Source organism: Mesitornis unicolor, unplaced genomic scaffold, assembly GCF_000695765.1.
Source record: "Mesitornis unicolor isolate BGI_N332 unplaced genomic scaffold, ASM69576v1 scaffold40612, whole genome shotgun sequence".
In the NCBI taxonomy this organism is placed as follows: domain Eukaryota; kingdom Metazoa; phylum Chordata; class Aves; order Mesitornithiformes; family Mesitornithidae; genus Mesitornis; species Mesitornis unicolor.
Window position 1 is genome coordinate 10,848 of NW_010171957.1, and position 27,939 is coordinate 38,786.

The following is a 27,939-nucleotide window of genomic DNA, read 5'->3' on the forward strand; positions in this document are numbered from 1 at the left end:
GATACTGTCCCTGGTAGTTGACTAGTCATGTATTGTGGCAGATGATAGGGATTGGAAACTTAGTGTCCCTTTTGTAGCACGTGTGGTCTTTGTAGAACAGTATTTTCTAGTTCTGCAGACCTAAAGGCTTACGGTGCTGCTGCTTCTAGAACTTCCACTGTTTCGTCTTCTAGAAAGCCTGGTTACCTGGAAACTCGGAATACCGGATTGAGAGGAACCTTGCGCTGTCTTCAGTTTCTTAGCCTTCCACCAGTCCAGGATGACTCCTTACAAATGTTTGTCTGAACTGTTCTTAGTATTATCTCCAGTGAAACAGATTTTGAAGTCAGTATAGGTAACCCAGAAGTTGTTCTTAATTTCTGATATCAGTGTTTCTTGCAGCATTTTAATCCCTCATATGTTGTCCTAGGAAAATAAACATAAGTTTATTGCTTTTGTCAGCAACTTTCTACACATTTGAAGATCATTACTGTTCCTGCAGTCTTACCTTCTTCAGACTCACTCTTTCTTCTTCTGTCTTAGGTGTTTTTTTTAGTTACCCGTTCATTTTTGTTGCTTTTCTGTAGGCTTCCACCGCGTAACTGGTATCCAGAATTGGATGTGCAATTTCGGCTGGGGTCTTATGTATGAAGAGGAAAGCTGACTTAATCTGTCTGAAATACAACATTTGTATTTAAAATCTCTGTTTTTTTAGCAGTGACAGGATGTTGGCTTGTAGTTTGACCAGCAGTGATCCCCATATTCTTTTCTTAACAAACACACGATCGGGTGTTTCCAGCCCTGCATTTTTTGCAGTTGATAATGTCTGAGGAGGAATGATACTTTGCTTTGATATTATTTAATTGCAGGTTATTTACTAAATTTCTCTTAATTTGTTGTGATCCCTGAATTTTCGTTATCTTACGTCTTCCGTAAACTCTCCTCACTTGGTGTCTTTCACATTTGTAGTCAGCGCACCCTCTACTGCATTTCTTAAGTCTTCAACAAAAACATGAATGTCTCTGACCCCAGAAGGACCCTTGTTGAAAAATTCTTGGCACGTGCTTTTAGACTGGTGGTGAACCAGTCCTAGGTATGTGCTCTGAGGAGTTTTCTGAGCAGTTTTGCTCTCACCTTACTGTACTTTATTTAGATAGTATTTATGGTCTCCTTTTGAGATACTATGACAAGTGACAACATCTTTGTAAAATTCAAGATACAACATCTGCTGCTGCTTCTTCAAGCCCTATGGTTTTATCTTTAAAAAAGCAACCCTAAAATTGGTTTAGTGCAATGTGTTTATAGCAGATCAGTTTGTCACCTGTGGCGTGTTCTTTTTCTGTGCTTATTAGTAATTTATTACAGTGGTTTTGTGGATGCTAATTCTGACTGGCCTCTAATTCATTGGCTCATCCTCTTTAGACTTTTAAATATATTCTGAAGTTTCTCTTTCCTAGAGATCTGGAACCTTCCAGTTCTCCGTTAGTTCTTTAAAATACAACTGACTCTGAGATGGTTTAGCTTCCTGAATATTTAAGCACAGATTTCATGAGGCCTGGCCTATTTGGATGCATCTGTGTTACTCAAGTAGTAATCTGTAGCTTTTTTTGTCTTGCTGTTTTCAGTTCTTGCCCCTTTCATGGGTGTTAAGCATAACTAGATGATTAAAAAAGGCTTTCCAGTAAAGGCAAGATAAAAGGTGTTATCTGGAAACATACGGTGAGATAATACTGCAGATCAGTATGGTAAAGAAATACCCAATTTTTAAAAATAGTGCTGATAGTCATTCAGTTTGGGAAGAGTTGCTGAAATAATTTGGTCTGCCCCAGCCATCAGGTACCAAATACTTGACTCTTCGGAGCCAGCCAAGTGTAACTGTTTATAAGTTGTTTTCCAAATGGATGTTTAGTTTCATCTTACCAGGTGTCTGCCTCATAGAAAATAAGGATGAAGAGGCTTAGTAATAAAAGCATAATGACAGAGCTGTTTCATTTTTTTTTCCAAAAGCGAAAGATCAAACTCAGTAAGTGGAAAAACTGGCCCAAATTTAGCAGTGGTTTAGGTTTCCGTACAGTACGTCAGATTTGTTTAACAGCTCTGTAGTCCACCTTAGTGTCTTAAAATGGTGTTCTCTGCTTATTCGCTGTTATGTCTCTGCTTAAACACCTGGTGTTTTCGGTGTACTTTTCGGTTTTAGTAAATATATTAGAATTAGGGTGAAAATGTTCAGTAGCTTTTTCTCTCCCAGTTATAACTGATAGCACTTACGTGAAAGAAAGCTAACAAGTCTGGAGGAAGACTGAGGCTTTTTGTTGGAGCAATTTTGTTTTTGCAGTGAGCATACCGAAAGGTTTCCAATCTCTGTAACTGTTTTATTAGATACAGCTGCAGGATATGACGGATTAAAGTGGAGTGTTTGCAAATAACCCCTCTTCTTTGCAGAAGTAGTCTTTTCTGCCTTTTAGTCCAGTCGTTCTCAGTCGTTTCCTGGCTGAATAAAGTCCACAGTATCTCCTCTTGTAGCCTACGAAAGTAGCGATTTTTTTCTTTTCTCCCCTCTATCATCTGCTGAGGCTCGTCTGCTTCTTGCAGACATCCAGCTCACCGTTTGTGTACTCCATCTCTCCCAGCCTGTCTGTACGAAAAAAATGCTTGTTCTGCGTGTTTCTCCAGTTCTGAGCATCTCACATTAATCATCAAAATGGAATATCTTACCCCTTGTCAGAGGATCCCACCTTATCCGGAGTACAGTCATTAGTAAGTCAGAAACTGGCTATCTTCCTCCTTGTTGGCCAGCCGCACCCCTTTTAATGGAACAAAAAATGCAGTCCTTGCACAGTACGCTGTGAATATGCTAGCCAAACAACACCACCATCTGTCGTGGCATGTAGAGTAGATAATATGATGAACACTTCCCATTTTCTCATCAGAGAAAGGAGGATAGATGCTGAGATTTAATAAATCCATAGTTATTAAAAGCTTGAGCTGACAAGAGAATGGCTTACTGGCCTTTAGGTCAGCCTTAAGAGGCATAAACTCTTCAGTCTTAATCTTGCCTCACTGAAATTTACTGAAAGTATAATATTCAAGTCATCGCACTTCCTTTGCTCGCTTTCGCTGCTTGTCATATGGGTGAAAAATACATTTCAGCTGTGTCTTTTTGAAGATTACTTGATGTTTGCAAAGCACCTTGACATTACAAGTGTTGCGTAGCTGTTAAATACAATTGATGATTCAAAGAATTTAGTTTTTCAGACACTATCGGCAGAAACATTTTCATTGAATCTATGGCTGTTTCTCCTCAGCGCTCCCCAGAATACACCAACTGTCAGTATCTATGCAAGCTCTGCTTAGTTCACATTGAGAATATCCAGGGAGCTCACAAGCATATTAAAGAAAAACGTCATAAGAAAAACATCATGGTAAGTCAACAAATAAAATTTTGACTGATTGTTTTGGTTTGTTTTTGTTATGTGGTGTGTTTGCCTTGGTCACCTTGATTTAGGTGAAAGTTTGAGCAGAGACCCACAGATTTCTGTTGCTCGTTTTCTGTTTGAGAGAAGGAGCTTGGTCTATCCAGGCAGAGAGGAAAGAACTTTTTATTAGTCATTGCTTCTGAATTAGTGTCTGTGAATGGAGGGCAGTTCATCAGACTTTTAGTAACAACAGAAGGCGGGGTAACTGAAGTGAGAAACAGTTTTTCTGTTTCTTCCAAAACTAATATTGTTGGTAGCAAGACCTCCTGGGACTGGAAGTAGGCTTGGGGATGTTGGGTTTTTTTGTCTGACTTGTGAAGTTTTTGTCTGCATCTGCGATGGCTGAGCAGAGGGGATGCTATGTCTAGACTTCAAAATAGAGAGTTGCAGTAGGGAGGGATTCACAGAATCACAGAATCCCAGAACGTCAGGGACTGGAAGGGACCTCCAAAGCTCACCCAGTCCAATCCCCCTGCCGGAGCAGGAACACCCAGATGAGGTTACACAGGAAGGCGTCCAGGCGGGTTTTGAATGTCTGCAGAGAAGGAGACTCCACAACCTCTCTGGGCAGCCTGGGCCAGGGCTCTGTCACCCTCACTGAGAAGAAGTTTCTTCTCCAATTGAAGTGGAACCTCCTGTGTTCCAGTTTGTGTCCGTTACCCCTTGTCCTATCATTGTTTGTCACCGAGAAGAGCCTGGCTCCATCCTCGTGACACTCACCCTTTAAATATTTATAACCATGAATGAGGTCTCCCCTCAGTCTCCTCTTCCGCAAACTAAAGAGACCCAGCTCCCTCAGCTGCTCCTCATAAGGGAGATGCTCCACTCCCTTGATCATCTTTGTAGCCCTACGCTGGACTCTCTCCAGCAGTTCCTGTCCTTCTTGAACTGAGGGGCCCAGAACTGGACACAATATTCCAGATGCGGTCTCACCAGGGCAGAGCAGAGGGGGAGGAGAACCTCTCTGACCTACAACCACCCCCCTCCTGATACACCCCAGGATGGCATTGGCCTTCTTGGCCACAAGGGCACAGTGCTGGCTCATGGTCATCATTCAGTTCCTGAGTCACTCATCATCTCCCTAGGTTTAGGGATGTGTTTTTCATCTTAAACAGTTCTAAGGCTTTCAAAAAGAAAAACAATTTCCTTATCAGATTCCGTGGTGTTACTGTTTGCTTTGCTTTACGAGACTGTTACATGCATGAAATCCAGTAAATGGCACACAGATCTTGCCAACCCATTTTTGTAAATGCTGATGAAGAACTACCAAATATGCAGGGTTTTGTGCTTCAGGTGTTTACAATTACTCTTCCTATAATTCCCCAAAATTCAATCAGTTACTTACTCCTGTTTCCATGTATTTCTTACCATGCCTGTGTTTGTAATTAATGTTCTAAATCTATCATATATGCAAGCCATCACCTGGAAAACTCTGAACGCTGTAAATCCATTGCGTCTTGGAAAGTAACGTTTGTGTTACGTTCCGTTATTATTTGTAAAAGATTCTGGTTCTCTTGCTGTCTGCTGCGTGGCATCACGGAAAAGAAAATTAATAAAATGGCAGCAGACCAGCAGCATCTTTGGTACAGAAACACTTTTGTACCCTGCTTTTCGTCTGGGCATGGAGATAAGAATTGAGGAGTGAGGCTGCTTCACTGCTGGATGGGAGTGCTACAGGACAGACAGCAGTTTAGGTTTTTAACACTTGTCTCCAAATAGCTTCGTGTGCCACACTGCAGTGATAAGTGGTGTGTAACTAAGTGTTGCTCTGTAAAGCATACCTGTTTACAGCTCTGTGAGATACTTGACTGTCAAGTAAGCTTAGCAGCAGCTGTGGCTTCCCCACTCAAGAGCCCTAATGCAGTGAGATTTAGAAACCAAGCAACACAACCCTTTGAAAACGCACAAATTCTTTCTTATGCCTGAAAGAGTTGAGAGATGCAGCCTAGAACTGACCAGGCGTTTTCATGCTGGACTGTGTTTTCTTAGTGCATAATTACTTTCTGGTTATTATTTATTTCTGTTGTCAGTCACGGGTTTTATTCGTTGTTGTACTTACTCCCAAATGGCTTGGTGCATAGGACGTATTTCTTGCTGTTGGATTAAATTGATTATCATTTGTTACACTAAAAATAGCACTTTCTGGCACCAGCTGTTTAGGCAGCAATGGGACTCAACTTACGAAACTTTCTTGGAGCTGGGGATGCTTTTTCTGCCTCTGATAGCTGAAAATAATCTGTGTGTCCAGAAAACACTTTCTCAGCTCAGTTACTTTTATTGTGTAGGAACAAATACGGCTTTTCACTTTCCTTGGATGAGTTCTGTTTCAGAGCTGTCAGAAAACGTGGCTCAGGACTGTAACACAGCAGATTCCTCCCCAGTTGCCGGCTGTGAAGCAACACGTTCTCTTCTAAACACTGAGCATCCCCCGTCATTTCCGTGAGCCACACTGTTGGGTTTGCCAGTTAGGCCAGGCAGGGTTCCTACGTTTGAAAGTGTTTGGCCAGGACACTCTGTAAAAAGAAGAGCACAGACAGCAAACAGTGCGTTCCGATAACAGGCAGTAGTGTGAGATAACCTTTTTCTCTTAAAATACCTGTTTTTACCTTTACTGTCCAACAATTACTCAGGAAAAACAAGAAGAAAACGAGCTGCGTGCCCTGCCACCCCCGTCTTCTGCACAGTTGGCTGCTCTGAGTTTTACGCTCATTGAGGCAGCAAATGAACAAGGCATTTCAGATGATGACTTCAGAGTTCGTCAAGAAATTGTCAACGAGATGGAGAAAATTATTCAGCAGCCCTTACCAGGTATTCGTAGCGTTCTTTATTTTCTTCAAGTGAATTTTTGTTTTATTTTTTACATGGATTTCGGTACTTTAATTAATGCATTTGGGGTTAAATTAGCTTTATATTACACAATATTGATATATACAGGCTTTTTAATACAGGCTGGCAGTTGATTTAAAAGCTAGCAAACCTACAAAAAGAGGAAAAGGTGACTGCGCTTGTTTTGGCTTCTTTCTGGTGTGTGTTTATTGAAGCTGTTGGTCCTCTTGAAAGTCAGGATTTCTGATCAAGACTGGAAATTTCCAGGGCATGAAGTATTTCCTTTCTGGTTGTGTTTAAAGCCTCAGCCACTGAGGATCTCCCTCAGGCTCTAGTCCTACAAGCCCCTCCACCTATACCTCACGTAGCGTTCCTGAATATCTGTGCCTATTACAGTAGAGAGTTTTTTCCCAAGTGCACTCAATATAGATGTAGCAGAGGGGAATATGAGGTGGCGTTTGAAAGGTATTTTTTTTCTACCGGTCCTTCAGTTGTTTATAACAGCTTTCAGGCCAGGTAAAAGTTGCATGGGACAATTGTTTTTAAAGCATAGTTTTAGGGGAAAAAAAAAATTGGACTTTAGCTATGAGTGGTTTTGGTAACCGTATGAGATATTTTCAGTACTGACCCGTGATCTGAAATATCTCCAGGTACTGATCCGTAACTGTTCATTAAAACAAGTCATAAAAATCAACAAGGGTTATTGTTTAACGGGTATTTCTTCTCAGGTATATTTGTGGTTAGTGGGGTCCTAAATGAGAGGTGTGCTTTGAGATGAACGCTAGCTTCCGAGTCTCTGGAATTGTTCTAAGTAGGTCAGAATATTACTGTTACTTAACAACGTATAAATATCATACCTCATCTTCCTTTTCTTGATTGAGTGCTTTACATTGTTTGAAAGTAAGAATAATTTAGCCAAAAAATTATGTCTGAGTAGGTTAAGTGCTTAGTCCTGTTTGCTTGGCTTTTTCCTTCAGTGTGTCAATGAAGTTCGTGAGCTGTCTGGATAGGTTGAATGGTCGTGTTCCCCGTCCTCCCCGATCAGAAGTACAGTGTGCTACTTCAGTCCTACACGTGAAACATTCAATGTGTACAACTGTTGGAAAACAAAATAATAGAAATAGTAGAACGATTAAATAATCCTTGACATTTCTTCTTTACGTTGATTTCCCATCATTTCCTGTAGTTAATGCACTGGGAGTTTGAGAACTGATTTGTGGAGCTGCAGTAATGTTGACATCACGTTAACAATGGTTGGTTTTCAGTGACTGTGAACAGAAGACAGTATTAATCTCATTGACAAAAAAATAAGTTTAAAGGTTTTGTTTTCATCTGTATTGGAACCGAGATGATATTTGTACCGTCCTTTTATTTTAGAATGCCTTCCCTTCGCTCTGTAAAATACAGTAGTAAGAAAGACTTTACTCATTTGGTGCAGGACGCTCAGCTTTAGTTCTAGGAGCTGTTTTAAATATGTGCTTAGACATGAGATGCTGAATAGAACGGGGCTTTTTGAGTTGAGGTTTGCTAGTCTGTTTGCTTCATAACACTGCCATATGTGGCTCCTCCTGTCAGTGTCCATTCTACCGTGCTATTGCGTTTCCACTGACAGAGGACAAAGCAAAGGAAGTCACTGCTTTTACATAAATACCCATCAAAATTCCTGTGTTAGTGTTACTTGGCTGGCTGACTTGCTTGGACTGATGAGCGATGTGGAGGAGTAGTAAACGGCAATCTGTAGTAAATGACAGTTTGGTACTCCCCTTTTCAGAGCCCACTGTTTTAGTGAGTGTGTTTTGCTAAGTTGTAAACTAGGAAAAAATTCATTCGCGCACAGTGTACAACACATGGGATGTTCTGGCGTGACTTTTTTAATGCAAGAAGTCTTACTACTGAGAAAAGCCATAGGAAGTAATTACAATGTATTATTAGTAATAACATTTATGTAACATACAGAAATTCGTTTTGAGAGGGCTAGTTTTTCAAAGTAGTGAACAGTAGAGAAAGGTTTGTGTGCAGCTCTGTATGTATAAGATTTATCTTCTTTTTTTAAGAATTATTTTGTTCTGGTTTTGTTTGAGAGAGTTACGATGCTGTGTTATGGCAATGATTACCTTTCAGGAGTGAGAAAGTGGTTCAATACTCATTAATCTGGGAGTACCTCTTTGGGGGTACAGTGTCTAAAGCAAGATATGAGTCATCCCTTAAAGAATAATTTATTTACTGGCTGTGAAATAATGGTGTTTCTCTCTTCCAGACTGTTCGCTGAGGATGTATGGCTCCTGTTTAACTAGATTTGCTTTTAAGACCAGCGATGTTAACATTGATATCAAATTCCCCCCTAAGGTATGTACGTGTTATCTTGCATGAACTGAGACTGTTTTCTTAAATCAAAGTCGTCAACATTTGTTTCTACTCCACTGCATTGATCTTCTATTGGGACATATGGTCTTAGAGTAGAACAAGGACTGTACTCTGTGGTTTGGTGTCGGGTGTGCTATGAGTCAAGTGGATAAAGGTTTGATGGCTTATTACAGAACTTTTAATGCTGGATTTTTGGATAGTCTTATGCTCGCCTTTTTAAATCTTGTATATAAGCATTTAAGCAATATGAGAACAGTTTGCTCTGGATAAGTGTGCTTCTGTGTACTCGTGATTCAGATAATAGAATCTTGTAGGTCTTCATTCCCCTCTCCTCCTTCCCCTTTAAAGATGAAGCTAAAAGGGACAATTTGCTTTCATGTTTTAGTCACAAGTAGATGTCACATCTTAGGTTACTGTGGCACAAAACTCCTCCAGAGCAGTATAACTCACCTTTAACACTGCAGTTGTTGGTTCACGCTTGGTGTGTGACATTAGCAGCATGTTCTTGTTAGAGGCACGACTGCTGAACTTGCTTTTGTTTTTGACCTTGTGTGTTCCAGTGGTACCTGTTTCAGGTGTGTAATTACACGTAGCATTTTGAACTGATACTGCAGTTAGGAGCAAAGCAGAGCCCTTTTTCCAAACCATTGCATGTGGAGTGTACCATGTCACTTTTTTGCAAAGGCTCCAAGGCGGTGCTGATTTTTAGCTTCTCTTTGAGCGATTTGCAGTTTATCTTTGAAACACCATTCAACTTGCTTTCTAGGGAGAAAAGAAAACACATTTTAAAATTACAACCTTTAAAACCCTTGGGAAAGTACCGTCACTGAATTCTTTACTGCTGTGTGTTTCTAGTGGCGTATGTTGATATCGAAATTGTGGAATACAAAGCAAGTATTTAGTTTTAACTTCATGGAGTCTGTTAATACAGAACTAGAACAGGAGTACTAACGAAAAGAGCTGTAGGCTAAAAGAGAGCTGCCTGATAGGTTTACTACTACCTCTTTTCATGGTGCAGACAGACACAGTTAACGTTTTCATGACTATTGACACATGATTTCACTTTTGTGAAAGAACATAGTGTTCCTAGTTGTGTAGCCTAAGTGGTTTTAAGCAGACTGTAAAATAAAGTAGGTTAGTCTGAATAGTGTAACCTGCTCTACTTTTGTCATTTTAGATGAGTCAACCAGATGTTCTGATACAGGTGCTTGAGATCTTGAAGAACAGCGGTGAGTTTTAGTTGCATCTCATTTCTGTTTAATTAAGATTTCAACTACTGTTCAGGAGGTTTTATGCTTAATTTTTCTGTAAACTTTCTTCAGTTGAAAACTAATCCATTTTTGTATCTGAGCTGTTTTTTATGACTGGTGGTGCTTGTGTAAGTGAGAGATGAGAACCTGAAGCAGGAGAACGGCAGCCCGAGTAGTCCAGTTCAGATTGCCAGGATTTATGGTAATAGTATCAGATGCAATGTCAGAAAGTATTTCTCTTTGTAGGAGAAATTCTAAGCAATAAAGCAAAAGCCACTTTCCGCTTTCCACAGCAAGAACTGTTAAAAGACTTCTGGAACTTGTAGCCTCCTTGTTCTGTCAGGAGGTCATCTAACCCTGTAATCTGCACGTCTTAAACCAAGTGACACAGATAGTATTGCACTTTTGATCCGTCAGGAAATTTGGATACATCAGCTCTGTATTTCTCACACTATCCTGATGGTTTGTCAGAGATTCAACCTTGAGTCTTCCAAATGTTGTAAAGACAGAAGGTTCTAGAAGAGGTGAGATGCCAGTCCAGTGTCCTGACAAGGGGTTTTGTTTTGTTTCACTTTTTCCCCTGCTGGCTGTGTGATACTGGTGCTAAGCATCAAAAGTAACAAGGAAATGGTTCTTACTGGTCAGCTTCGCACCATGTAATTTGAGTTGTTTTGTAAAAGTGTGGTATAAATGTAATCGTTTTAAAAGACTTTCATGCATCATTTGTTTCTTCTTCTTGCTTAGCTGTCTACTCGGATGTGGAGTCAGATTTCCATGCCAAGGTTCCTGTTGTCTTCTGCAAAGATGTTAAAAGGTACATGTGGTTGAAAAGGATTTTAAATGAGGTACCAGTTTCTGCTATGCCTGCTCATAGCAGCTGCTTGCCAGCACTCCTTACAAGAAGAATTACTGTAACACTGAGCTAACATCCATGTTAAAGGGGAGTTGCTCATACACAAAAATACAGTCTAGAAAGAAAGCTTGGCTTTGTTTTTGTGCCTCCTAGAGTTCATTAGTTGTACGAGTCTGAAAATAACAGTTCTAGTTAAATAGGGAAAAAGGGGAATGTTTTTCAGTTGATATTTAAAATTTCTGCCAGCAGTTTAATCCAAGACTTTAAAAACATTTTTTTAAGATACACATTACCAGTAAGGACAAATCATCTTGCAGTTTTCAGTAAATTCCTAAGAATTGGCAACCTCCAGAATGAAACATGGTTGGTGAGTGATGTCCACATTGCTTTATGTGACAGAGGTATGTGATGGAAACTCTGGGGAAGTAAATGCAGCAAAACGGGCATATCTTTTCCTGTGTTTGCAGATAACGCACGTGCCTCATAAGTACTAAGAGAATAGAAGTAATCATTCTCAGAAGCAGCACAGAAGTACAGAGAAACTGTTTTGTGGACTTACCAACTCTTAATATGTAGCAGGGCTGGAGTATTTATTTATTTATTTGACTTGTGGAAGGTACACATGGAGTTTGAGATGTATGATTGCACAATTAAGTAATGGCAGAACTCAGAGCAAATTCTTAATGCTGTTTTGTATCTTTAGCTGTAGTAAACTTCTGTAAGTTCTAGATCCAACTGAGGAGTTAATAGTAAAGAAAATGGGATTATCTTCTGTAGCTTTTCTTTTAAAAGTTCAGGTTCTTACACAGGGAGACACTGATGCATGTTTTTATTGTGGTAAATGTGATGCCCCACCTCCACTCTGCCCTAAGCATCATGTGTATATATAAGGCAATAACTCCTTTTATCTGTTTTACATTTGTGATTACAGTGGTTTGACATGTAAAGTAAGCGCTAGGAATGACGTGGCTTGCCTTACAACTGACTTGCTGACTGCACTTGGGAAACTGGAGCCTGTCCTTATCCCTTTGGTTTTGGCTTTCCGCTACTGGGCTAGAGTAAGTTTATAAATATTGAGGATAATGAAATATGTTTATCTCTTCTTTAAGTGCTGTGTATGATGTAATGTGTAATATACCATGAATATGCTTTTAGAAAAGAACTTCCTGCCACTAGGTCATCTCTTACCTTAACAGACCCAAACGAGAGTGAAGATTTTGGTATGAAACACTAAATACATTTGAAGCTTCCACTATTCTGTTAGCAAGCTGTTATGCTAGTTCCTTAAAGCTAGTTAACTGATCCTTGAAAACCAGCTCAACAGAGCAGTCGGGTCTTGCAAACTTGCTCAAACAAAGGTCTGTTGTCACACCCTGCTGGATTTCTTACAGATGTTAATGGTGTTCATAAGAACCAAGTTACAGTGTCCACAGCCAACATTTAACTGTCTTGTAATTCAGTCCTGAAATTGCTGCCAGGCCATACTCAACTTAAAATGTTTTGGCTTTATTGAAAAATCACTTGCATGGTATTACTGTTGTTACTTGATTTAGCAAGGTGTGTTCACAAAAAATCCTGTTTAAAACATGTCAGTAGCAGCAGCAGCAGAAACTACACAGAACTGTTGAAAGTCTGATATGTTTATTACATCTCTGTTGAATTCACAGAAGAGATCAGTAGCGGATTACAGCCACAGGTATAGAATCCCCATCCCCATACATGAAATACATCACACAATAACAAGTACCTGATAGTTGACTGAGATTCTAGATAAGAACATAAATGTGTCTCACAATCACAAAATGTGATGAAACTGAAGAGAATCACATATAATAAAATAATATAACTTAAGGCACTGTACAAATTATTGTAATTTGCATGATGTCTGTATGTGGCACAGCATGACAGCTGCAGTTTCTGAGAGAAAGCATTTTCTGTTTCTCTGGTATTTATCTCATTAATATTTGTCCATTTGTAACGTCAGCATTTTAATTTAAAATCTATTATGTTAGTAAAGTAATGATTTATTCTCCCACAGCTCTGTCACATCGACTGTCAGGCTGAAGGTGGGATTCCCTCATATTCCTTTGCCTTAATGGTGATATTTTTTCTTCAACAAAGAAAACCACGTATTTTACCATCCTATTTGGGCAATTGGGTAAGTGCTTTGTGATATAGTAACCTTATCGTTAAATTGTTGACGTTATTTCTGGGTTCTGCGAGGTCGTAAAATGTGCAGGATTTGATTGCCTAAGAAATTAGTAAATAGAACGCGTTGGTGTTTAAGGTTCACACAGTTGGTGCCTGGTGATTCTGATGACTTAAAAAAAGGCAGCTTTACAGCCTGTGCGATTGTGTCATGCAGTATTTTGGAGAAAAGGCACATATTTTCCTTTTGAATTCTCTGAATTTATTTGTCTTACATGAGTTATTCTTGAGGGGAATAAATATCACAGTTGTCAACGTTACCTTTGGTGAAATCTTTTGGTTGTATGTATTACGTACAGTCTTGTTTCAGAGCTGCTTTAATTGTTGTTAGATTGAAGGCTTTGATTCAAAGAGGCCAGATGACCATCAGCTGAAAGGTGTAGAAGAGGAGTTTGTGCGGTGGGAGTACAAACCACCAACAAATGGTGCAGCAAAGAACTCGGCTGGAGCGGAAAGTAAAACTAAAGTTGAACAACAAAAAGGTGGTGGAAAGAAGGTAACAAGCACGGAAGTGGACAACCAAAGTAATGCAAAGGAGAAACATGGCAATGTAAGTCATGGCTTTATTTCACTGAAAACCATATTCTATCTATTATCCCTATTTTTTAATCTTTAAACATTAATATTGGATGGAAACGGGAAAAAAAAGGGAGTTTTCATTTCTTACAGCAGTTGAGCATTCTTGTCCATATGTTTCAGTCTCTCCTAGCATTCAAAACCCCTCACCAAGTTTCACTGGGGCAACTGTGGTTAGAACTGTTGAAGTTTTACACACTGGAGTTTGCTTTGGAGGAATACGTCATCAGCATACGGGTACAAGAACTCTTAACCAGAGAGAATAAAAACTGGCCTAAAAGGCGAATCGCCATTGAAGGTAGGATAGTGCCATTTCTAGCTCTGTAGTCATCCTGCGTTATCATCTTCATTTACCTCATACTTGCAGGTCTGTCACAAGAAGTCTGGACAATAAACTACATCAGTAATTGGAGGAGAACCTGAATTGTTTTTTGTCTATTTTGTCAGCTGTTTAGTCTGTTTAATGACAATTTCTCTGTTCAATGCTGCTTTTTGCAACTCTGGTCCTTGAAGTGCAAGGTGTACTTTTGTCTCATTGTTTCTTACCATTCTGTTCTTATCTCTGTCAGATCCATTCTTTCTGTAAGCTGGTATTTATTTCTTTTTAATAATTCTGATATTAAGAGTTTTCAGCATCTCTGGCTGCATTTCCAAAAGCCACGTATTTTGAGCGTTACCAGCTCTCAGCTTGTTTCCTCTGATTTTGATGCAGACTGAGCAGAGAGGCTAGCTCTGAGCAGAGTGAACTGGAGCAAACCCATCCAAGTAACACACACACAACGTGCCACTTTCCTCCAGCATCCTCTCTTGTCCCTTTTCCTGTTGGTACAATTTCCATACTGCAGAACTGAATGTCACATTGTAGGCTGTGCTTCAGGGCCTGAATGGGCTGCTGAAGGGAAGTGCTTTTTTCAGAGAGTGAGACCATATGGATTTGATGTTACACATACCCTGAGTTACATACGCTGGGGAGACAAAGAGAGAAATTTTTCTGTCTATTACTTCTTTAAAACTGGAAGATATCTTTATTTCTGTTCCTCAACTCAAAATAATACGTAAACAGTACGTAACAGAGGAAGTCACAGAATTTGACTTTCTGAATTTGCCTTAAGAATAGAGAAATTGGGTGTTGGAGGAAGGTTAAGAGACCATTTAAAAAGCATAAATAATGTGGTTTGGAAACTTTCTAGAGGTGTTGATTGAGTAGCTTTTGTGTAACACACATGAGCTGATGGAGCAGACAAGGAGAAACAGGTCAAAGAATCTTAAAGGCAGAATGAGTTACTGAAGGTGTGTTGAGGTTCAAGTGAGGAAGATACAAGAAGAGCAGGAAAGAAAAATAATAATGAGAAAACCAAACAATGAACTGTTGAGGCACTTGTTGAGTAGAGGGTCTTGAGATCACTCCTGGGGCTTTAATTTCCTCTCCCAATTCTTTTCAAGCACTTTTAGCTAGAGAGTTTTAAAACTACAGTAATGTTTATTCAGCATGTGGGAAACTAATACTTGTAAGATGAAAGGGCCAGTTATTGAGGAAGAAACGGGAAATAATGTCAAAAAGCAGCCTGCGTTCTGGTTCTGGTACCTGCTGTTGTTGGTCTTTTTGCCTTGTTTTTGTTTGTTTGTTTTATAGGTTTTTTGTGTTTAATTCCTGCTTTTGATTCATTTTTTTAAATGCTAAGTTTGTAACTGAAATGATGCAGTAACAGAATCTCAGTTTGACACTATCTTCCCAGGCAAACTTAGAGCAGCTATGCAAGTGCTCTTTTTACTTGGAAAACATGTTTGATCTAGAAACCGCTAGGAAGGACTAAGAATGAAACCTGGTGAGACTGGTTCATATCATCCTTATAACCTTAATGTCACTCTTAAAGAAATTCCTTTCTTAGGGGAAATGCATATTCTCCTTCAGTGAAGGAAAAAAGTTCAGGCAGGCTTACGTTTATTTTGCCTTTGTATGTTCATTTTCATTTCTACTTTAGAAATGGTCCATAATATAACGGTACGATATGCCTGTGGTTTTCTTTTTAAATAACACTGTTTAGGATGATTTGTGGTGGCTACCTGTTCATGGTCACGTGTGTGTCCTTTTTTTGTGTGGAAGAAGTCCAAAAAACCTTGTGGGCCTTACATTTTCTAAGCATATCCAAATAAAATTCTGAATTACATTATAAGAATCTCTAATTTTTACCTGCTGTATCATAGCTTAGGTGTTTCAGCTGCTTTAGTGAAATGCAGAAGTAAAAGGTTACTCATGAAATTGTTCTCTTTCTTCCTAGATCCTTTTGCACTCAAGAGGAATGTTGCTCGAAGTCTGAATAGCCAGATGGTTTTTGAGTACATCCTGGAGCGATTTAGAACAGCGTATAAATATTTTGCATGCCCACAAAGTAAAGATGGGATCAAGTCCAAGCCAGATACCAAGAAAAAAGAAAAAGGGAAAATGAATAATAAGAAATCCACGAGATCTGAAGAGCCTGTAGCCAACTGTTGCCTTCCACAAGGGGAGAAAGTTGTAGATAATCAAAATACAGGAAGTGGATGTAACACACCAGAGAACGAACTTGAATGTAATGAAGTGGTAGAAGCTGTAGCCAAAAGATGTACTACCAAGAACGTGGACTCTTTGCTACTTTCAACATTGGACTCTAATCATGATGAAGACAAAGAAGAAGCTTTATCTCCTATTTCTAATGAATGCTGTGAATTAAAGCAAAAATCACTTAAAGAAAGGGATGAGTTAGAAATTTCAGTTTGTATAACTGAAGGTGAGCTAAGCCACCATTGTAACTGCAGTGAGTATCAGCCTGATGACACAAATTCTAGTAATGAATTTTCTGATGCTGAAAGTAGGCAGAATTTGGTAACAGAGTCTTCTCAGAAGAAGTGCACTGGCACACCAGCTACCTCGTCCAACTGCAAACCAGCGGTGGAAGCTCATGATCTCAAAGATGAAGGCAGACTCTCTACAGAAGAAATGCATTATGTGTTTGATAAGTTTATTCTGACTTCAGGAAAGGTAAGCTGTGTATTTAAGCAGTACAGGAGACGAGTCAGTGGGCTATTACTTCTAAATCACAGAAGCCTAAGGGTGGACGGATGAGAGGAGTCTCCCAGTTTCAGTCTGATGGCTCAAGCGTTTGTAGAGTTACTGTTATTCAGGACTGGAAAATACAGAACCTGTGTGCCTTTGGGACTAGGTGGTCTGTTGCCCCCATCTTATGCAAAGCTTTCTGATTTCCATAGGGGAAAAACAAAAATCCTGGGTTTTGTTTCTTGGTGGTTTCGTGGTTTCCTTCCCACTCCCCCACCCCCCCAGTCCCCTTTTGTAAAATTTCCAGGCGCTCCCACGCGCTGTGAGAACTGAACACAGCCCATTGCGAGCTGTTCGCAGACTCTGTTGCTGTTCATCCGTTAAGTGTTCTTGGTTTCATGACTTACGTGGAAATGTGTGGTCATTGAACTACCTTAGAAGTAAAATTGCATTTGTGCACTTTTCCTTTCTTCTCCAAAAAGCCACCGACTATAGTATGCAGCATCTGCAAACGGGATGGACATTCCAAAAATGACTGCCCAGAGGATTTCAAGAAAATTGATCTAAAACCACTACCACCAATGACAGACAGATTTCGGGAAATACTTGATATAGTATGTAAAAGATGTTTTGGTAAGTTGGAGAAGTGTTTGTACTGCACTGTGAACTGTGATACGTAATCTGGGAAAGAAACAACCCAAAACTGTACAGTTAAATTACTTACTCTAGTAGATTCAGTGGGAAGAAGCTCTTCCAGGGTACCCTAAGCTACAAATTGATCAGTGTTTCTATTTTCATACAATCCATGGTTGTGATATCAGAGTCTCGTGACAGACTTGAGAAATTAATGCTATGTGGGATTCTTCACTGGCTTTGTAAAAAGTCATCAGTGGTCCCACGAATTGGGTTCTGGGTGAAACTGGTCTTTGCCTTTCTCAAATTCTGTGGCTGCTTTTGGAAAAAGGGCCTTTTGGGTACTGTGGTGGGTTAACCTTGGGTGCCCCCCAGGCCTCTCTGCGTTTGAATAATTCTGGAAAAAACAGATGTTTGAAATAAAATCCTAATGGCTCTAATGACAGCATCAAAAAGAAAACCACATATTCAAGGGAAGTCAATGTAACAAAAAAAAAAAATGGTATCCAATACTTCTAATTAGCTGAAAAATATTTTTGAGGTGGCTGAATGTCGCATCTGACTGTGTTTTAACTTGTTTTTACTTAGATGAATTATCCCCTCCTTTATCTGAGCAACAAAACAGAGAACAAATTCTGGCAAGTTTGGAAAGATTTATTCGAAAAGAGTATAATGGTATGTAACAGTAGGCAGTAATTCTGGGTAATGCTTCCTTCATTAATGTTGTCCAGAGCATGCAGATGTAATTTGTCTCGTTATTGCTCATTTTTCTTCCATAAAGCAGTGGCATCTCTTTTTCCCCTCTCTGTGTAAAGCTATCTTGCAGACTTCTAAACTCAATATCCCGCAATGCTATTCCATGGAAATGTCCCTAGAGTGGAGGAACAGGTACAGGAGTATTGCAGTCAGGACAAAAGGAAAGTCTGAGTAGGCCCTGGCCAGTTGGTTTCAGTGTTACTTGGGTTGTGGGCCCAGTGCTTTCGTTGCCCGGTCACCAGTGTTTAAGTATCTTAGAAATCTTAATGAGTTTGTTGTCTTTGCATCCCTTTTATAAAATAGCCAAAGTATCTTCCTGCAGTGAGGGAAGGCAAGGCACAGAGATCAAAGTGACTTTTTGGAGGTGGTGTAAAACAGTGCAAAGACCAGGTCCCAACTCCAGGTCTCCTGAATTCCAGTCCATGGCTCTGCGCAAAGGGCCCCGTGTTCTGCTGTAGCTGGCCTGTGGTCAAGGAGCTGTGAGTTGCGCTTCCATTCACCACCGGTGTCCTCCACTTACTGCCAGCAGCTGAAGATTGAGACCTGTTACAGAACCTTGAGAAACTTAGCATTTACAATTCCATTAAAAGTTAGAAGCAGCTGTGAATAGGTGTTACCTGCACTGATTTCAGTTGAACAGATAAATGTACTGTTTTCAGGTTGGAAGAAATTGCTTCCTATCACATAATTTTCTTTCGTTTAGAAGAATGAGAAGACATTATAAGATCCTTTTTCAAACAAAAATGTAAACAAAACAATTAGGAAAGAATGTTCTGCAAAGTGTATTAATCTTATTGCTTCTGTCTTCTGACTGACCCAGTTTACCTAGTCACAGGTAACCTAGACAGAGTGTGAGTGGAACCAGAAGTATTTTCTTGACTACCTCACGAGTAGCTCTGTCTTACCTGTGGGGTAAAGCTGTGCTGCTGCCTGTGTTTGCACACTATTTTATTTAAAACGGGAAAGTGCAGTCGCACACCGTAAACCATTGCATCACATTTAGAGATTCCACTTACTGGTTATTCGTAGTAACTCTGTAACACACCTCACTCGTAAAAATGACACTGGCTTTATCCTACTGTACTTCCTAGAAGTAATTCTGAAGTATTGTACTGTGCTTCCTCCTGTATCAAAAGTGAGGTCTTAAGAAGTGGCATTGTAAGCCCTCTCTCAAAGCTCACTTTCATGGGCACCCACACCTCTCGGTTAAGCAGTGTTCCACAGCAAGCACTTACCGTTCGATTGTGAAAGGATTTATCTTTTTTTGGTCTGCTCTTTTGATCAGACAAAGCCAGACTTTGCTTGTTTGGCTCTTCAAAGAATGGATTTGGATTTCGGGACAGTGATCTGGATATTTGCATGACGTTGGAAGGACATGAAAATGCAGAGGTAAGAGTTCTGAAATTTATAAAATTTACTATTTTAAATTCGAGTATTCTTGGAAGTTCTTTAATTCCGTTAAAATTTCTGTACACAGAAGAGGTGGGATTCTGCTGGTAGCACGTTGGCTGGTTGCACTGCGCAGCTGGGGGCAGATACAGCCCATTTCACTTTACATGCCCTGTAGGCTCACACAGGGTTAGTGTACTGTCCATGTAAAGAACACAAGTCTTTCTACATAATTTCTACATAAATTGGTGTGCTGGCTTATTGCTTACTGCTTGTTGTACATAGGCTTTTCCTCTATGGAATACATGTTTGATGGTAAATGTGCTTGTTTAGATAGGATCGATGTTTTCACATCTGAAGCTGTGATACTTGTTTTTCCTAGAAATTAAACTGTAAAGAAATAATAGAAGGTTTGGCAAAGGTTCTTAAGAAGCATCCAGGTAGGTTTTTTTAAACTATTATTTGTTTTGTATTTACATTTACTGTATATATAGTTAATGGAAGTGTTTTATGTACTAAAGTGTTGCTTCCCCAGGTTTGAGAAACATCTTGCCTATAACAACAGCCAAAGTGCCTATAGTAAAATTCGAACACAGACGAAGTGGCTTAGAAGGAGACATCAGTTTATACAATACACTGGTAAGCATCTCTTCGTGTTTGGCCTTGTCTTCAAAGGAAGCTTTTTAGTTTAATGTAACTCACTCAACTAATCATTTGAGGAAATCATTTTGAAACCAGAACTAAAATACTTCTGTGTGTTTGGAGTTTTTTCCTACGTTATTTAAATCCAGTGGCCTACACCCTGCACCCCACCCACGTAGTTTTATGCATGCTGATGGCAGAGCAGCGTCGTGGCACACAAAGCATTTTTGTGAATGCTCCTGAGAAGCTGTTAGTGCCACGTTCACCATGGCCTTTCTGCCATCATGAATAGTACACCTCATCCCAGCTTGCCTCTCGCACAATGACATTGCACGAGTTCTCACATCGTGGGTTCACGGTCACCTGTGAACAAGATGCAGTTTGTGGAATTTGTTCCAATGTGAGTCATCTTATGGACTTAGTTCTTTGCTGGTATTTCCCAAGGTTTTTTTAATGAAATACTGTGATTTTTTTTTTTACCCCTCCAATTGTATTATGCATCTCTTGTGCTTGAACCGCAGACTATAATTAACCAGAAATTACATTGAAACACTTGTTTGATTTTTTTTTTTTTCCTCTCTCCTCCTTTTCCCAGGCACAGCATAACACAAGAATGCTGGCTACATATGCAGCTATTGATCCTAGAGTGCAATACCTGGGCTATACAATGAAAGTTTTTGCAAAGGTAATACAAAAAGAAGGTTCTTATTTGTACAGTGCAGTGTTTTCTGATACAGCCGCCGTTTACCGTTTGCTAATACCAACTGGAAAGGAGGCTGTAGAATGCTATTAATGTGAAGTGCTCTCTTAAGCTTACTATGCTCCATCTGGTTGTGTGTGTCAGAGTCAAGTTCTTTAGTCCTGGGATCTTCTGCTATCTGTTGAAAGATTTTTTGTCTAAGAGGAAGCTGATGAAAGGAAAACTTTCCTTTTTAAAAACAAATAAATTCAAACAAGCTACAATGTAAAAAAAAAAACCAACCAACCCAAAACCCACAAACAGAACAAAACTGGAAAAATGGTACCTGGAAGATGTAGTGGCAGGTGGCTGGGCATGGACTTCCCATATCTAGGAGCAGCCCACAGATTACTGCAGCTTCCTTAGGGCGTACTTGGCTTCTTTTACTTCCTGAAAAAGTAGGAGTAGGTGTGGGTTGATGAGTGAATGCCTCTGCTTGATGTGCCTAGGACAGGCACTTGACTGGGAGAGTTTGGAAATAATCAAGTAACAAATCCCCTGCGTTTATTCCCTCACAGTGTTCTAGCGAAGTGTTCTACTGTGCAGCCTTTGGTAACTGCAGCGGGGTGTTTCTTTTTGTTCAAGCTGCACTATTAAATACACACCCCAAACACATCCAAAGAGAGCTTAGTGAAATAGAGGCCAATAAAAACGGGTTATAGAGGATGCTAATATAATAAAACCTATTGCTACCAGATGCTAATATAATAAAATGCATCAAGATGTATAAAATAACTTTGTTCTAGGATGGAATGGACGTGTTCGTTACACTGGCACCAAGACTAATGATGGGTTTTTTTGGTATAGTCACAGTAGTGCAGAATATTGCCCTGTCTCTTCTTTGTGCAGGTTAAAAGTGCTTTGTGTTGATAATAATGGATCTTAATTTTTTTTGGTAGTATTGCGTACTATTGTATACATTCTAAAAATCTTACTGTAAAGATCAAGTTTCCAAATTGTGGGACGTACATTCAAGAGTATCTGCATGGAGGCGACCTCCTAGCTGTACAAATACCGCGAGTTTGCGCAAAATTCTTCCCCCTCTGTTCACGTTGGCAGAAAAAACCGCAGCAGCTGTCACTGCTGCCACTGATGTGAAAGAAATTTGTGAATCCCTGCTTTCTCCATGCTTAGCGGGTAAAAATGTGTTGTTTTTTACAAGACATACTTGGAGCAAAGGGATGCTTAGAAGCAGGTGCTGTACGAAGGTTATACCGTAGTCAGATTTTCAAGCGTAGTAAGGAAATTCACTGATGTTTGGTTTAGGTTGTGTTGTGGAGACTGGACGATGGTTTCATGAGGTACATGCATGTATGCTAGCAAAATGCCAGGTAGTGCCCAAGTTGCCAGTACAACATGGCAATACTTGCCTTTTAATTAAATACTAAAAAAATAAATAAATGGGCGAGCCAATACAATAAGGAATCATAGGAACATGAGTTTAGGAAAATGAAAAAAAAGCCACATTAAAAAAAAAACCAGAGCCTAAGTCAAAAACCCCAAAACAGAAATCCCAACAAACCTCTACGTCTGATGTCCAGGTTTCAATACTGCAAGGTTTCAATTTGGCACATTAAAAACAAGGGAAAAAATGGTCTGTGAGAAGCTATTCTGTTTTTACGTTAGTCAAATTACGCTGTGGATTTGCCAGATGGCATTTGACTCTAAGGATATTTATTTTTCAGGCTTCATAAAACAATTTTTAGTTCTGAAATGAATGTATTTTCTGTTACTGGTGGGGTTTCTGTTTGCTCTCAGACATAGCTGCTGGTCTGGAAGAATAAAATGTAAATTCAGTATCTTGTTTAAAATGTGTTTTTTCAGCGCTGCGACATTGGTGATGCATCCCGTGGTAGTCTGTCTTCGTATGCCTATATTCTTATGGTTTTGTACTTTCTACAACAGAGGAATCCACCAGTTATTCCCGTTCTTCAGGAGGTAGGTCTTCAGAAAAAGAGACTATGAAAATAGATGCACTGTTTCTTCAAGCTAAATACGAGCAGTTTGGGTTTTAGTATTAGGGGGATGAATGGAACATGAGGCCTTTCTGCATTAGCAGGTTCCTAACTCCCTCTTGGTTTTAGTGGGTAAAACTTACCAGGAAAATTACAACAAAATCAGGAATCTGTTAGACCTAAGTTCCGCTGCTGTATTTACTTGGGGACTTTGGTTTTATGATGGTATTTATATGCTGAACACGGCAGGAAAAAATTGGCAGGCAGTACGGAGGGAGGGGAATTGTAATTATGAGACTGTGCCAGATGCTCTTGAGATGCGAGTCCAGCTCTTCCGTCAGTTGTTGTCAGAAACATCATTTATTGCTCAATGCCTTATCTGTAAGAGGAGAAAGTTTATTTTATTATTTGATGAAGGGGGGGAAAAAGGATAACTAATGCTTTGATACAACTTTGAAGATAATGTACGACGTGTGCCAGGAAACTTAAGAAAATAACAGTCTGTACCTCCATTGCATCGGTGGGGAGAGTATAATTAGACAGCTCTCTGCCTCTTCCTGGATACTCTCAGGAACTCTCAAGCACTTCTGAAAATTATCCCTTTCTGACTTTGCAAGAGGAAAATTGGCTTAAGCACTGCAGTTGAAACCCAGGCTTTCTTGCTGATACTTTAGCAGTGGTTGGGAGTTGTTATTTTATTACTACCCTGAGGGAGCATTTAAATAACAGTGGAATTTCCCCTTGGCTTTGCTAAAGTCAAAATGTAATACGAGTTATGTAAAGTCTCCTTAGAGATTTTGTGGGCAAGAGGGATGTTGGAATCTTGAAGAGGTGATTCAGTCATGTTTTCTTAGTTGCAAAGAACAAGTAGTAATAAAATACACAGATAACTTGAGAGGCATCGCAATAATGCAGAAACACTTCTGGACTTTTTACCAATGGGAAATTCTGCCTCTATAAGAAGTAATTGTTAAAATTAAAAGATTTTTATTTTTGTGCTGTTTCTTACCAACAAAACTTCAAGTCTTTTGTGGTGACTTTGAGTTAGAGTGGTAACTGTGTCCCTCTCTATTTCGGCAGATATTTGATGGAAAACAGATTCCACAAAGAATGGTGGATGGCTGGAATGCCTTTTTCTTTGATGACATGGAAGAATTGGTAATACTCTAATTCCAGAAGAGTCACTAAACCTTAAAGCTCGTTTTTATGGGAAACTGATATATTTCTAACAGTGTAATACATAAAAGAGTAGTTAAACTTCCATATTCGTATTATTATAACTTCCCAAATGAGTCCTGTTTTGCTGAAATGAGTGCCTGCTCTTTCTTGGTTTATTTTAAATAATTTCTAAGTAACATAAATCAGGAAAAGTTCTTTTTACTCTAAATAAACAATCCAGGATTGAGGTAACGTTAACTGTAGGGATGTAACCTTACTTCCATCAAGTGAAACTGTTCGTGGTAGGCAAGCTCATAGTTAGAGGGGCAGTCCAGGAGTACTTCAGTAGCTGTGCCTGTGTAAGTTGTGACTACGATTGCATGCAGAAGAAGCGCCTGCCTTCTCTTGGGAAGAACACTGAATCACTTGGAGAGCTCTGGCTTGGGCTGCTGCGATTCTACACTGAAGAATTTGATTTCAAGGAATACGTGATCAGCATCCGGCAGAAGAAGCTGTTAACTACGTTTGAGAAACAGTGGACATCCAAATGTATCGCCATTGAAGGTACTGACGTGCTCGAGTTTTGTCCCATTAATGGGAGATTGATGAATGCTGTTGCTTGAGGATCTGTTCTCCCTGTTGCACAAGGACTTTATGTGAGGAAACCACCATCCATGTTTAAAGAACATTGTTGCAAATCTGACAGCTTCAAAATGGGATTACGCTCCTGACTTTTAGTGTATGTCAATAAGTTGCTCTTAATTATGATTATGTACGTATTTTTAAAACAGCATTGCTTTGCTATCGTCTGTTCTGTGGCTGCGTTTAAAATGGAATTCTTTGTGTTAAAACACATACTTTTCTTGCACGATATTTTTTCCAACTCTGATTTGTTTTTCCACCTTCTTTACACAGATCCTTTTGACTTGAATCATAATCTCGGTGCTGGAGTCTCTAGGAAAAGTAAGCTATTAATGCCTACTGGTGATTAATGTTCACTGATTTCTAAAGTATTGTGCCTGCGGTGTTTTCCAATAACTTTGTCTGTCTTCAATAGTGACCAATTTCATAATGAAGGCGTTTATCAATGGGAGAAAATTATTTGGTACCCCATTCTACCCAACTGTTGGAAGAGAAGCTGTAAGTTTTTGTAGTTTTTACTATGTTTTTTTACTTCATCCACTGAACTGATGCATCCAGAACAAATCTCTTCTGTGTGTTTATCTGTTTGATATGCACAGTGTACGTAGTTATACATCATCTGCATAAAATGTGTGGCTTGGTGTTTGGCACCTGCAATATAAAATTCACGGGTGTAGTTGGATGGGTGATGGGTATTTTTGGCAGGTTTAGGGAACGTAAACTTAATTTGGTTTTGTTTTATAAAAAACTTTTCATAGTGTCATACTGAGTATTGCAGAGAACTGCAAAATGGGCTGTAAAACCCAGAAACAGCTTTAGGAGCTTCACTAGTCAGAGAAAACAGACTCATGAGACATGACATTCTACTTGTTTTTCCAGTTGGTGAGGAAAGTAAGGATTGCTGCTTAAGGAGGAATAAGGACAGTGATTAACTTTCTTTAATTATTATTTTTAATATATCTTTGTTTTCAGAATTTACATAAGGAGTCAGGATCAGGAATGTGTTTATGCAGTATTGTGTTAGAGAAATACTCCTCTGTGCTACAGGGTCCAGTCATCATCATTTTTTTAATATGAGTAAATAAATCAGCTGGTATTAATATTTTTAACATTACTTAAAAAGGTGTTTTCTAAGGCAGTTCAGAGGACTGTTTTCCCAGTGGCTTTCAACAGGGCTTGTGCTTCTAAGGGATTTTGAAAATGTTTTGAAAGCTTTTATTTACCCTTATCCTTCCAAATCTCCCTTTTTCCATTTGCTTGCTTTATCCATGTTTTCCTGAGTTTGTAGTAAGTACTCTTTGATGCAGTGATCGTGTTCTGTTTTGTACTGCGCCTGGTAAAATAGGACCTGTTTTTATTGGGGCTTTTGAGTGCTACTGTGATACAAACAATAATGAATTGCAGTGCAGCTGTAGTTAAATAAAACTGACAAGTATGTAAGGGTATGTAATATTATTGCTAATTAGTTTTTTTAAATTTGTTTGCATATACATTCAACACAAAGCTATAGTGCTTCTGGAAAGCATATGCTGTGTGTTTGTGTATGTGCTCGATTGTGTTCAGCCGCACATCAGATTTTCACTGACCATTTCAGATAGAAGGCAGGACAGAAAGCAGCCTTAGCATGCAAATAAGCTGTCTCTTAGGTGAAGTAATTAATGCCAACAGTATTACATAGCATTTTATTTCTCCAAAGTGCCCCACAAAGGAGGAGTTGTCGATGTTCTTCCTAAGCCGATGCCCTGTATTGCAGGTTAGTGGTACAGAGAGGAAACTGTAGCAGAAAGTTTCAGTAAATCACGTAAGTCTACAGCGGGACTTTGTTCCTGAGCTGGGGTTAGGACGTTTCTATTTGTACCTCTATTTCCATATTTCAGGCAAGATAAGTACTTTCACAGTCTTTCTGTTGCTCGGAGCCTGTGAACTGCAGCTGACACACATCAGAACTGCAGTTGTCCTTAGCAGATTCGAGGGGAGGAGAGTGATGCAGGTCAGTGTGCAGATGCTCCATCTGTTTCCCACCTGAGCTGTGTTCTGTCTAGGGGGACGTCATCGTGTCATTTGGCAAGGCACGTAGTCTGCTTTGGAAAACGTACAAGCAGTGACTCAGATATCAAAATAGATCATGTGCAAAAAAAATTGCCCTCTGAGGAGCCTTTGGGGAAGTCAGAGGCAGGCAGCAGGCTGGAGCCTGGATGAGCTGTTCTGCAAATTCAGTCTCTGGCCCTGAGACTAAATGCCCAAGTGGCTTAACTCTGAAAAAGCTGCCGTTATCTGGAGGAGGAAAGAGACTGGCTATAATCTAAGAAGCCGTGAAATTTAAGGAAACTTAGGAGGTGAAAGCTGCCCGTTTTGCTTGCATTTCTCAGTCTTGTAAGTGGATGGTTTATGTCTTGTATCTGTCTGATGTGTTTTGATAGGAATACTTCTTTGACTCAAAAGTGCTGACAGATGGGGAATTAGCACCCAATGACAGATGTTGTCGTGTCTGTGGCAAAATTGGTCACTACATGAAAGACTGTCCAAAGAGGAGGAGGTGAGTAATGGACAAAACTAATGTGACGTCTTTAAGATTCTATCAGGAGAGACAGGGATATTTTAAATTTTAATGGAGATTAAGAATATGCTGAATTCCAGAGAAAAATCGAAGCTTGATATCTGATCCTCAGTTTCCTGTTATATTTTTGCTTTTCTTAAGACTGTTTCTGGTTATCTCTTTAAATATTAGAGTGGTTATGCAAGCACACACAGAGTAAAATCAACAGTCTAGAATATGTTAATGTTTTGCTTCATGATCTATCTGTAGTTACAGCTTACCTTAAAATTTAGATCACTAAATTATCTTTTTATAGTGTAAACATTCAGATGGAGACCATGTTACCTGACTGCACAATTTGTAGAGTATTAAAAAGGATTCCTGTAGTGATCACGTTCGTAAGACAGTGTCGGATTTGAATTGTTTTGTAGATCTGATAATGTTCCTCTGCGAGGCAGGTAAACGTTCATTTGTTAAAGTCTGGGAGTCGTTACTTGTACACAGTTAAGGTGCATTCCTGTAATGTCACACTAGTGCCAGTCACTTAGTGATCCTGCACTTGTGTATTGCTTACACCAGAGAAACTGCACTGCTCGCATTTTTATGTCTTTGGATTTTAATGACCCGTTCAGTGGAGGTTGTCTGACTCCTAAAACCTTTTGAAGCCCTTAGAATGCAGATTAAAGTCTGGGCTTATTCACTTGTTCCTTACGTTGACTTGTGTGCTCCATAATTCTTCGTAAGATTTTTGGTCCATTACTGCTACAGAGTCCTTATTTTCCAGCCTTTTGTTCAGTCAGCAGAGTTCAGGAGACACAGAACTGGACTGGGACCCTAAGGTCACAGGTTGAATGTTTTTTTCAGCCGTTCTCTTAACGCACTCTGCACAAGCACTAGCACATTGAACTGCATCACCTCTTTCC

General features: G+C 39.6%; 1 protein-coding gene across 1 annotated transcript in view; it reads left to right on the top strand.

Moving 5' to 3' along the window:
- The window catches only part of ZCCHC11 (zinc finger, CCHC domain containing 11), a 38,691-nt gene that overhangs the window by 2,717 nt on the left and 8,035 nt on the right, over positions 1–27,939 (top strand). Inside the window, exons 3-24 of the mRNA XM_010180210.1 lie at positions 3,285–3,401; positions 6,086–6,263; positions 8,539–8,627; positions 9,823–9,874; positions 10,640–10,709; positions 11,680–11,806; positions 12,787–12,906; positions 13,288–13,506; positions 13,656–13,830; positions 15,812–16,551; positions 17,049–17,199; positions 17,788–17,874; positions 19,241–19,344; positions 19,727–19,784; positions 19,880–19,983; positions 20,582–20,671; positions 22,550–22,663; positions 23,761–23,838; positions 24,225–24,402; positions 24,754–24,801; positions 24,896–24,978; positions 26,901–27,016. Of these exons, the coding sequence (XP_010178512.1) occupies positions 3,285–3,401; positions 6,086–6,263; positions 8,539–8,627; positions 9,823–9,874; positions 10,640–10,709; positions 11,680–11,806; positions 12,787–12,906; positions 13,288–13,506; positions 13,656–13,830; positions 15,812–16,551; positions 17,049–17,199; positions 17,788–17,874; positions 19,241–19,344; positions 19,727–19,784; positions 19,880–19,983; positions 20,582–20,671; positions 22,550–22,663; positions 23,761–23,838; positions 24,225–24,402; positions 24,754–24,801; positions 24,896–24,978; positions 26,901–27,016 (3,098 nt within the window). The remainder of the gene's footprint in view (positions 1–3,284; positions 3,402–6,085; positions 6,264–8,538; positions 8,628–9,822; positions 9,875–10,639; positions 10,710–11,679; positions 11,807–12,786; positions 12,907–13,287; positions 13,507–13,655; positions 13,831–15,811; positions 16,552–17,048; positions 17,200–17,787; positions 17,875–19,240; positions 19,345–19,726; positions 19,785–19,879; positions 19,984–20,581; positions 20,672–22,549; positions 22,664–23,760; positions 23,839–24,224; positions 24,403–24,753; positions 24,802–24,895; positions 24,979–26,900; positions 27,017–27,939) is intronic.